Source organism: Entelurus aequoreus, linkage group LG07, assembly GCF_033978785.1.
Source record: "Entelurus aequoreus isolate RoL-2023_Sb linkage group LG07, RoL_Eaeq_v1.1, whole genome shotgun sequence".
In the NCBI taxonomy this organism is placed as follows: Eukaryota; Metazoa; Chordata; class Actinopteri; order Syngnathiformes; family Syngnathidae; genus Entelurus; species Entelurus aequoreus.
In genome coordinates this window covers 38,877,904-38,890,292 of record NC_084737.1, presented here as the reverse complement: position 1 = coordinate 38,890,292, position 12,389 = coordinate 38,877,904, and the positions used below count along the sequence as shown (strand labels likewise).

At 39.1% G+C, this 12,389-nt stretch overlaps 1 protein-coding gene across 1 annotated transcript; it reads right to left on the bottom strand.

Moving 5' to 3' along the window:
• Window positions 1–4,632: 4,632 nt before the first annotated feature.
• Window positions 4,633–6,479, bottom strand: LOC133654366 (vasopressin V2 receptor-like). The gene is made up of 3 exons (XM_062054686.1): window positions 6,288–6,479; window positions 5,618–5,628; window positions 4,633–4,840 (listed from the first exon to the last, which is right to left on the bottom strand). Exons 1-3 carry the CDS (start codon window positions 6,477–6,479, stop codon window positions 4,633–4,635), a joined length of 411 nt encoding a protein of 136 aa, XP_061910670.1.
• Between the last annotated feature and the right edge of the window lie 5,910 nt (window positions 6,480–12,389).

The window sequence follows — 12,389 nt, the reverse complement described above, 5'->3', positions numbered from 1 at the left end:
TCTTCACAAAAATACTCAAGTAAAAGTAAAAAGGATGTTTTATTTAAACAGCCCTGACAAGTACAATTTGCCCAAAAAGTTACTTAAGTAAATGTAACAGAGTAAACGTATCGCGTTACTATACCCACTTCTACGAAGCCCCTACAGGGACATGGGAATTTTTTTTTTTTTAGACATGTATCTCGTGGCCACGAGAAAGTATCTCGTGGCCACGAGAAACTTTCTCGTGGCCACGAGAAACTTTTTATTAAAAAAAAAAAAATAATTAATTTTTTTTTTTTTTTTATAAAAAGTTTCTCGTGGCCACGAGAAAGTTTCTCGTGGCCACGAGAAAGTTTCTCGTGGCCACGTGAATGCTTGATTAGTAGGTGTGAGACAAACACTTTATCTTCCTGGTTATTGTAACGCTACGTGTTTGACATTATTTAAGACTTTATCATGCCCGGGAAAGGACAGTTTTCCTCTTCTGTGGCTGTGGGGGGTGGGCGTGGCTTGCGGACCTGCAGTGAAGCGGAGTGTGTCAGTTAGTCCCATGTTGATGTGATCAAACTTCTTTCTTGCTTGGAAGATACACACACAATTGTAACTGTTATTTCTTCCTGCACATAATAAATATGTACAACGTGTTTGGATGTATTCATTTATGTAAAATTGTCATTAAATGTAATATTGCTTGACAAAAAGTGATTCGACGTACGTAATATTTTGATATTTACACATCGCATATTTACACACGCGCATCTGACTAGAATACCCTTATGTGCATTACATATATCAACATCAACTACCTACTGTACTGTTTACTTGTTGACATACCCTTTGTAGAGCAAATATCTACCCATATAATTTATATGTGTATATATATTATATAAATATATATATGTATATGTGTATATATAATATATAAATAAATAAATATATATATATATATATATATATATATATATATATATATATATATATATATATATATATATATATATATATATAGATAGATAGATAGATAGATAGATAGATAGATAGATAGATAGATAGATAGATGGATGGATGGATAGATAGATAGATATATATATATATATATAGATATAGATATAGATACACATACATACATACATATATATATATATATATATAGATACACATACATACATACATATATATATATATATATATATATATATATATATATATATATATATATATATATAGATAGATAGATATAGATACACATACATACATACATACATATATATATATATATATATATATATATATATATATATATATATATATATATATAGATACACATACATACATACATATATATATATATATATATATATATATATATATATATATATATATATATATATATACATATACATACATACATACATACACATATATATATATATTATATATACACATATAAATTATGTGGGTAGATATTTGCTCTAAAAAGGGTATTTCAACAAGTAAACAGTACAGTAGGTAGTTGATGTTGATATATGTAATGCACACATTACATTTAATGATAATTTTACATAAATGAATACATCCAAACACGTTGTACATATTTATTATTTGCAGGAAGAAATAACAGTTACAGCCCTGCGATGAGGTGGCGACTTGTCCAGGGTGTACCCCGCCTTCCGCCCGATTGTAGCTGAGATAGGCTCCAGCGCCCCCGCGACCCCGAAGGGAATAAGGGGTAGAAAATGGATGGATGGAAATAGCAGTTACAATTGTGTGTGTATCTTCCAAGCAAGAAAGAAGTTTGATCACATCAACATGGGACTAACTGACACACTCCGCTTCACTGCAGGTCCGCAAGCCACGCCCACCCCCCACAGCCACAGAAGAGGAAAACTGTCCTTTCCCGGGCATGATAAAGTCTTAAATAATGTCAAACACGTAGCGTTACAATAACCAGGAAGATAAAGTGTTTGTCTCACACCTACTAATCAAGCATTCACATTTTGCCACAACACACATGGGGGAAAGTCCTAATTGGAAATACAGCCATATTAACTCCTAAACTGCCATTTTAACACACACCAAACCATCAGCACGCATCCAATGCTTTCTCGTGGCCACGAGAAACTTTTTATAAAAAATAAAAAAATAAAAAAATATTATTATTATTATTTTTTTTAATAAAAAGTTTCTCGTGGCCACGAGAAACTTTTTATAAAAAATAAAAATAAAAAAAAATTATTATTATTATTTATTTTTTTTAATAAAAAGTTTCTCGTGGCCACGAGATACTTTCTCGTGGCCACGAGATACATGTCTAAAAAAAAAAAAAATCCCATGTCCCTTTAGGGCAGGGGTCTCAAACTCAATTTGCCTGGGGGCCACTGAATGCAGAGTCTGGGTGAGGCTGGGCCGCAAGAAAAGATTTCTTAAAAAAAATATTTTTAAATGTCTTTATTTTTATTTTCAACACAAAATAAAATCAAAATATAAATGAACAAAATGAGAATTAAGTAAATAAATCAGTCATAAGTAATAACAAGAGAGGAGAAGTCTAACAAAACTCCTAGCCATTGTGGACAACACCTCCCACCCACTACACTCGGACCTTACGGGGAGAATGAGCACGTTCGGTGGAAGGCTCAGACTCCCAAAATGCAACACGGAACGACACAGGAGGTCCTTCATACCGACAGCCATCAGACTGTATAATGCATATGTTCCTTGACTGCACTTAAATGTAGAGTATATGTAGAATATATGTATATTATTTATAAACTACACATATATAATATATTATATATATTATATTATTTATTGTTATTCTTGTCTATTGTGAGCGAACTGTGGTGCTGAATTTCCCCCAGGGATCAATAAAGTACTTTCTATTCTATTCTATTCTATTCTATTCTATTCTATTCTATTCTATTCTATTCTAACAATAATAATTTGATTTCTCCAGTCAACAACAATGTATACACATACACATAATGTGCAACCCGGTTCACTCTCTCATCTCCCTGGTATTTTGCATACTTGTCAGCATTTTTAGTTGTATAATGACGTTTTAAATTGTATTTTTTGTGCACGGCAACTTTCTCTGTGCAAATAAGACACGTCGGGGTGCCCCTGTGCTCAACAAAGAAATATTGCATCTCCCACTTTTCCTGGAATTGTCTTTGCTCATCACTAACCTTTCTCTTCACTGCACGCTTTGAAAAAGACATGTTTGGGGTTGGAATATATATTTGTATTTAACCGACGCACGGAGAATAATGTTATTTCCGCAATGTGTGTCGTTCCGCTTTTCCTCCCGACAGCAACACGGCGGTCGGCGGAAAACCCTGGGAAAAAGTGACGGCTCCCGGAGTGTTATATGGCGTCATATAAAAATAAATGTAATGTTCATCGTGTGAGGCAATGCAAATTAAACAATAAAAAAACAAATAACGGTTTGAATTGGTCCAGGTTATCAGGGACTTTATTACTGACGGACTGACGACGGGAGCGACGAAGACACACGCAGTGACAGAGAGCGAGAGAGAGAGAGAGAGCAAGAGAGAGAGAGCACGCAAGAGAGCGAGCGAGGGAGGGACGGAGGGAGGTAGGGAGGGAGGGAGGAAGAGCGCGTGCGGGTCTCGTGGAAAAGCAGCAAAACGTTTCTCTGCTTGCATCACGCAAGTGACGTAATGTTCGGTCCTCGGGAGCCACCATGATTGGTAGATTCCTTGTAGCCCGGAAGAGTTAGTGCTACAAGGAATTCTGGGTATTTGTTCTGTTGTGTTTATGTTGTGTTACGTGTGGATGTTCTCCCAAAATGTGTTTGTCATTCTTGTTTGGTATTGGTTCACATTGTGGCGCATATTTGTAACATTGATAAAGTTTTTTTTATACGGCCACCCTCAATGTGACATGTATGACTGTTGACTAAGTATGCATTGCAGTCACTTACGTGTGTCTGTTGAGGCCGCATATTACATGCGTCTGTGCAGGCACATTGTTTGAATGGAGAAAAAGTGGACGCTAAACCTTGTGTCTTCAATATTGATGTCCTCAGTATTGTTGACGGGTGAAAATCGGGAGGGTTGGCAAGAATGCTTCAGCTCCGCGCACACAGCGCTGTCAAGCGCCATTCATATAAAACTTGCGGGCCGCACTAACATTAAACGTTCATATTAAGGTGGGGGCCGCACAATAACGTCTCGCGGGCCGCAATTGGCCCGCGGGCCGCATGTTTGAGACCCCTGCTTTAGGGGCTCCGTACACTTCTGATAATGATGTATTATCATCTATCATCCACTGCTGATAATAAAACATGAATCAACTAATCTCTACTTTACATTCTGAACTAAAGGGAAACCTGACAATTGTATGATTATATTTACGTGAATAATTGGTTATATTACTTTTTTTTCATTCATATTGTGGCCACTTTATATTGATTTTTTATATTTAAACAAAACCAAATTGTTTTGGTGTTTATGTAAATATGTTAATCCCGTCTTTAAAAAGTCAAGAACCTAATTAAGGTTTTTACACGTCTTTTAAAAAGCTGGCTTCAGTCCATGCAATAATTAGTTTTTTAGTGCATGTAAACATGCCAAGTGTGTGTGTATGGGGCGGAAACGTTTGGGTTCAGGGTGGAATGGGGGGCATTTAGAATGTGGTGCAACGCTCCTGTGTGTGTGTGTCAGGCGACAGGGCAGTGTGTGTGCCCGATGAGTCGTTTAGTAGAGAACTTCTGCGTTGTGCGTGTGTGCGACACAGCAGCAGGAGACGGAGCTCAGGAGAGATGCTGTTGGAAAATGCAGAGTAGATCCAAGGATTGGTGCAGGAGTTCAGGCTGCCCAGCAGCATGAGCACACTGCACCTGCACACACACAGGTCACACACTCATTGAAAGTGTCACATTGTGTGTGTGTGTGTGTGTGTGTGTGTGTGTGTGTGTGTGTGTGTGTGTGTGTGTGTGTGTGTGTGTGTGTGTGTGTGTGTGTGTGTGTGTGTGTGTGTGTGTGTGTGTCTTACACAGGGTGTGTGTGTCTTACACAGGGTGTGTGTGACGTGTCTAGTGCAGTAGAAGTAGAGAGATGTCTGTAGATAGTGCATGTTGCATGTTGCTTTCTGCTTGCTACTCTCTGCTTACAGCTACCGCCGCCAGCTAGCCCCCCTCGGGGGGTAAAAAGAGGAGCCGAGTGCGTAAGTCTCCTCCTGCTGGTACAAAGCCTCTCCACCACCAAGACTCCTTCAGTGCCTCCTCGTGGCCACACACGGATAAGGGTCTTTGCAGACCCCGAACTAAACTGAAGAGGATCTCGGAGCAGCAGTGGGCCCCAGAGACGTGGCGTATAGGCCCACCATTGTGTGGAACACGCCCTGACGCCCGTCAACCCTGCCCCAACTATGGGTAAATAGCCCCATTGCCTTGTGGGTCAGCTTATTTAGGCAAAGGCTAAGGGAGCACACCCTGACAGAAAAGCAATGTGCTGGCGGTGCGCAATAGGCGGGCCTTGAAAGATTAAGGACCCGGCAACCTCCTGCAGTCATGATGGGGGGCTGGTCGTCATGAGCTCACCCACGCCATCGGGTTTACCTCATTGTGGTGAAGATAGTGCTACTGGAGAAAGCGCACCTCCTTTGGCACTTAAATATCTCCTTGCACAGGTACCTTGCTTTTATGTCATCATCGGACTCGATGGACAACCATAAGCAAGTGTGTGTGTGTGTGTGTGTGTGAGTGTGTGTGTGTGTGTGTGTGTGTGTGTGTGTGTGTGTGTGTGTGTGTGTGTGTGTGTGTGAGTGTGTGTGTGTGTGTGTGTGTGTGTGTGTGTGTGTGTGTGTGTGTGTGTGTGTGTGTGTGTGTGTGTGTGTGTGTTTGTGTGTGTGTGTGTGTGTGTGTACACTGTAAACCCGAATAAGTAAGCAGAACTCAAAAAAAGTGATGCAATTAGTTGCCACATATTTTTTATGTGCATAAACTTCAATATTTGAGTATGTCAGATCGTACATTTTTGGAGTTTGTTAAATGTACTTTTAAATTATAATTGAATTAACTTACCAATTAAGCCAACTCAAAAATGTTCCTCCTCATGTCTGCTGCCGATAGAGGAAGTGCACGCAAATGCTGCAAAATAAAAGCACTTCCTCTGTTTGTGTGTGTGTGTGTGTGTGTGTGTGTGTGTGTGTGTGTGTGTGTGTGTGTGTGTGTGTGTGTGTGTGTGTGTGTGTGTGTGTGTGTGTGTGTGTGTGTGTGTGTGTGTGTGTGTGTGTGTGTGTGTGTGTGTGTGTGTGTGTGTGTGTGTGTATGCATATGCACTTCTCTCAGGTGGATCGGGGTCCCAGGCAGCCCACAGCTGCACACTGAAGAAGGGAGCCCAGCAAAGGCTGTAGACGAGCACAATGACCAGAGTCATCTTCACTGTCTTGGACATGGCTGCTGTCGCCTCTCCTCCTCCTCTTTGGCGAGCAGGTGAAGCACAGACAGTAGGGGGCGCTGCAGGCTCCATTACAAAAACCTTCCTACCCCCCATTTACTTCCGGGGTCATTTCCGCCTACGTCATTTCCTCTTACGTCTTTGACAGCGATCGATAGCACTTCGTTTGACTCTTTTTTATAATACAGCGTTAACAAAACGTCTGTATTAATCGGACAAGTATTAATCTGACAAATTAACTTGAGGATATTCCTGACTGCACATTTGACTCGTGGACATATGCGGAAATTAATAACAGTGTACAATAAGTTACTTAATTATCAATCAACATTATTAAACTTTATTCAAACTAAATGTATTCGTTAAATTCAGTTTTTTTTAGTTCTCTGTGTAAGTGAACTAAATTAAAATGACATTTATGTGCACATATGTACCTCAGTGAAGTCAGATGACCCGTGGTCAGACAAACGACAATATTTAGAATAAGAACATAATAATAAAGAAAAACCTTGGGTATTTCTTCAAGACTTTAAAATGAGGCAAAAAAAACTGCAATGTAAAATGTTTTTTTATTGTTTACAAATGTTTTGTTCCAAACATTGCGCGAGCTGCACCTAAAGAATGGGGAACACAGATAAAGGACAAAGCGTCAATTATAATCACAAGTGGTGGTCACCTCAGAAGTAAACATGTTATAGTGAAAAGCTCTTAAACCACATCAAGGTACAAACCAATAAAGGATATTAGATTATTATTTTTGAACCAGTTATTTTTCCCCCAGCTTACATATTTCTCCAATCATTTTTTTTTATGGAGCAACATAGGTATGATACCATTTATTCACTTTTGTGTCATGGCATACCAGTACTGTATTCAGTTAATCTTTGACGACGCAGTCGATGGCCTGGACTGAGTTTCTGAATACCCTAAAGACTGGCTGAAGAATGCCCTGCAATAGGCCGCTCGCCTTGTCTGTTCAATAACAGAACCTCTGGCCATGCCTTTGGGGAAATTGAAGAAAAGCTCTTCAGATTACAGTTACTATCCATCCATCCATCCATTTTCTACCGCTTGTCCCTTTTTGGGGTCGCGGGGGGTCGCTGTAGCCTATCTCAGCTGCATTCGGGCGGAAGGCAGGGTACACCCTGGACAAGTCGCCACCTCATCACAGGCAGTTACTAATCATGATAAACAATACATCGGATATTTCAAGAAGTTCTCCTACCCTTCAATGCCAAAGCGCTCCATTAGAAGGACACACCACCAACGCCGGATTGACTGCATGTCCAGCTAGAGCAGATATAACAATGAGTTCATTATTTTTACCTCTCAGAGCCGCTTATTTTGAAATCTTTTAAATATCTAAATACTTACCACACTGTAGTGAAAAGTAGTGTCCGTACAGAGCCAGAGGGAGTACTAAAAATAGACATGTAATAATTGTGTAATGAAAAAAATATTTCTCTACTTTGTAATAATGTACTAAATTGATGAAAAGAGCCGTCAACATCAATACTGGAAATGTGGTAAATAGGAATATCTCTGGAAGCAATAATTGCAACCAAATATTTTTGTAATTTGATACTGTGTTTCACATCATTGTGGGGGAAGTTTAACCTACTCTTCTTCTTTAAAAATGCTCAACTTACCATGAGCATGAAAACACCAGTCATTCCCCGAGGTCCGGCGTGGGATCTCCTGGTAATACACATTAGCACCATGAAAATGTATACAGCCTTTGGGTTCACTACAAGACATTTATATTTTATAGAGTAAACCTATTACCTGCATGTCTTTTCCAGTGAGCTCACTCCAGCTTCCTGGGACGATGTGCTGCGCAATGCTCCTGCAGTAAAAAAGCCAAATGTGAATAAAATAAAATGCAATAAGCCACTTGGCATATTAAAACATGAAGACAAATTGTAAATAAACAAGTGAAAATTCTATTACAACACTGCCAAAGCATGAACAAAATCACGTTTCACCAGTACTGGTCCATGACTCTGTGGTTGGGGACCCCTGTTGCACACCACTGGAACATGGCTAGAATGGGAACATAGCCGAAAGAAGAACATGTCTAAAACATGAGCATAGCGGGGAAGGGAAAGATGACTAGAACAGAACCATAGCCAAAACCAGAACATGGCTGGAACAAAAAGTGGCCAAAATGGAACTGTGGCCAGGATTATTATAAAGGGACCTAAAGATGGCTCTGTACACCTCATCACCTAAACCAGATGGCCAAAGGGCAAACTGAGAGTCCAGCAAGAGAATTTCTCTCTTCCGGGGCTGATGCCGATCTTGCTCGACGCACAGTGTTTTCCACCTCTTTCCATGTTGGAGGGCCGATCGGCATATGATGTTCAGGAGGGTCAATCGGCGGGATATCTGAAGGGATGGTGAGACATTCCTACCGCCTTGGGTCAGAGTGCGTTGCTTTCAGGTGATCTTCCAGGTCTGCCTTTGTTGTTTTAAGGGCTCCACTTTTTTCCTTTGCGAAGATACTTTTGAGTAACTTGAAGGGATCTTTATAGAACCGTGTTCTAGTTTGTTCTTTCTTCCTTCTACGTTTCCATAGGTTCTCTGCTCTGCGGAGGGATGCCAGTCGGGTTTTAATGTCAACTTGAAGCACATTTATGCCTTCCCTTTCCACTCCAGAGGCTTTTTTCCACTGTTTCCTAAGTTGTTTCCTTTCAAGGACGAGGCGCCTGTTCTCATGTTGCTTCCTAGATACTGGCGCGGTTGAGATGTTTTTTCCACCTTTCCTTACTTGCACTCTGAAGCGTTCTGACCAGTGACGTGCGGTGAGGTTCTTGACTGGTGAGGCACTGACTTCATCACAGTCAGATTTACAAACATATGAACCCTAAAGAGTATCTTATTCACCATTTGATTGGCAGCAGTTAACCGGTTATGTTTAAAAGCTCATACCAGCATTCTTTACACATACAAACTGTAGCGCACAAAAAAGCACATTTAATTAAAAAAACATTATTATGGTCTTACCTTTCTTGCTGGACATCCACACAGCCAGCCTTTGCGTGTGTACCACACCGTTTGAAAAGAACGGGTCTTCTGTCCCAAAGTCAAAAGCAAACCTTTTAGCTCCGGCGTTGGTCTACCTTTAATTATTACCTCCTGCTTCGATTGAAAGTCCAGTTTAGAAAACTGTTTTATTTTACATATGTAATCCTCCATGTTTTTAATAAAAGTTCAGGCGAGAGGAAATAAACAGTCGCTGCACTTGACTTGCAAACTTTTTTTTTTCTTCTGCGGCCGAGGAATGATCTCTGGGATCACTACCGCCCTCTACCACCTGAAGGCCGGATTACTGCGAGCCTCAGCCAGTATGTCTTTTGCAGCAGTTTTATGAATGCTCAGCACAAAAAATACGTTACACACATACAGTTGTTGACAAAATACACTGTACATTATATACCTCAGCTAACTAAACTATGCCATAGTTTAGTTAGCTGATATAATCCATATAGCAATACAGTCTCACTGCACAGCAGGCCAGCAGTTAGCCGAGTCATTGCGCACAATCCATGTTGAGGCACAACTGAGTGACGTGCCTCAACTGGCTGCTGATCACCGCACCGTCTCTTCTCAGTATTTGAACGGCAAATGTGAAAATAAAAATAAAAATAATCTAAAACTGGTGAAGTTAAATGGAAAATAACTTTAGTATAATCACTGGATACATATAACAATTTAATTAATTTTTTTTTCTATTTACATTTTTTTTCTTTCCATGATGGCAGGTGAGGCCCCGCCTCCCCTGCCTCTACTGACTGCACGTCACTGATATATATATATATATATATATATATATATATATATATATATATATATATATATATATATATATATATATATATATATATATATATATATATATATATATAGTGATATATATTTATAAAACTATATGTATAACTATATACATAAACATATATACAGTATATATATATATATATATTAGGGCTGAGCAACGATTAAAAATTTTAATCATAATTAATCACACTATTTCTCCGATTAATCACGATTAACTGCATTGAATACGCAAAACCCAATAATGAATTTAAAAGTAGTGTGTAGTGCACCTTTATTGGAATATTCTCCCATATGAACAAAAGCGCCATAACATTTGTTGTGCAAACACAATTTAAATCAGTACTTGTTAAACAGTAGCAGTTAAATAGCATATTTGATGAAAATCAACTCAAAAAATGTCAATACAAACATTCAAGTTTATTGCCACTGCCAGGGTATTTAAGTTATCCTGTTTGTTATGGAAAATAAATATAATCTACATACAAATCCCTGAGCCACAATCATAACATCCGAACAGGCAATTTCTGAGGTAACAGCAGAAACATTTTTCATAATGCCTCTCCTCTGTTTTCATTATAGACAGAACATGTGAATGCAGCACCCACTTTTCATCAATATAATGCACTGTAACTCAGAGGTAATTATGCTTACCGATTGATGTCCAGTAGTCCACACTGAGAGCAACTACAGCTGCACGTTGTAAAGTTGTCACTTTTACATTCCTCTCCTTTTCATACAACTCGTGTATTCTTCGTGCAATGGCGGCACATAAGTGCTGTCACTTGTTGCGATTCGCACAATGTTTCTCAGGCCGGCGTCTTCCACAACACTAATGGGCCTACAGTCTGTAACTATCCACTTCGCTATGGCATTTGTTAGCTTCTCTTGCTCTGGTTTATCTATACTTCTCCCGCACGCTGCATTTAACGTAGTCTGCTGAAGCCTGGCTCCACTTTCTGCTTTGTTGAATGGTTTGCTCGTATCAACAGTGTGCTTCGCGTTAAGGTGATATTTTACACCGGAAGTACTCCTGTGATAAGAAAATTCAGCTTGGCAGTGGTTACAAACGACTTTGCTTCTGTCAAATCCGCCGCCTGGAAGTACTTTATAATGAAAATGACCCTGTAAAAGTTCTGTTGAGTTACCCTTCTTCTCCATGCTTGTTTTGTTTTCTTCCGCGTTCTCCTTCCTTTTCCGCAGGAGCCAGCAATAGGAGTTAACAAAATAAAAGCATGTAAACAACATACGCAAATGCGCGATAAAAAAATTGTCGGTGTTAATAGATTGATGCGTTAACTCGAAATTAACGCATTAACTTGCCCACCCCTAATATAATTATATATATGTATAGTCAAGGTTTCTGTGGTTTATCCGTTATACAGTGCTCAATACCGGGGGTAGAGCGTGATATACGTTAGGTCAGGAAACATTTTATAAAATCCCCTGACGAGCAGGGAAACCTGTGAAACAGATTTGTAGGGATGATATAGCCTCTGTGTTTTTTCCTGACCTAACGTGTATGTATATATACCGGGGTATGTGTGTGTGTGTGTGTGTGTGTATATATATATATATATATATATATATATATATATATATATATATATATATATATATATATATATATATATATATATATATATATATATATATATATATATATATATATCAGTGGCGTGCAGTCACTAGAGGCAGGGGAGGCACGGCCTCACCTGCCATCATAGAAAGAAAAAAAAAGTAAAAAGAAAAAATATTAATTAAATTGTTATATGTATCCAGTGATTATACTAAAGTTATTTTCCATTTAATTCACCAGTTTTAGATTATTTTTATTTTCACATTTGCCGTTCAAATACTGAGAAGAGACGGTGCGGTGATCAGCAGCCAGTTGAGGCACGTCACTCAGTTGTGCCTCAACATGGATTGTGCGCAATGACTCGGCTAACTGCTGGCCTGCTGTGCAGTGAGACCGTATTGCTAAATGAATTATATTATACATTTCCATAGTTTAGTTAGCTGAGGTATATAATGTACAGTGTATTTTGTCAACAACTGTATGTGTGTAACGTATTTCTTGTGCTGAGCGATCATAAAACTGGAGGCTCGTCTCATAACCCCGCCTCCTGGTGCCAAGCATCTCTGCCG

What these genes read in the sequence shown, in the direction of transcription:
- LOC133654366 (XM_062054686.1), bottom strand. Translation starts at nt 6,479, where the DNA reads ATGGAGCCTGCAGCGCCCCCTACTGTCTGTGCTTCACCTGCTCGCCAA.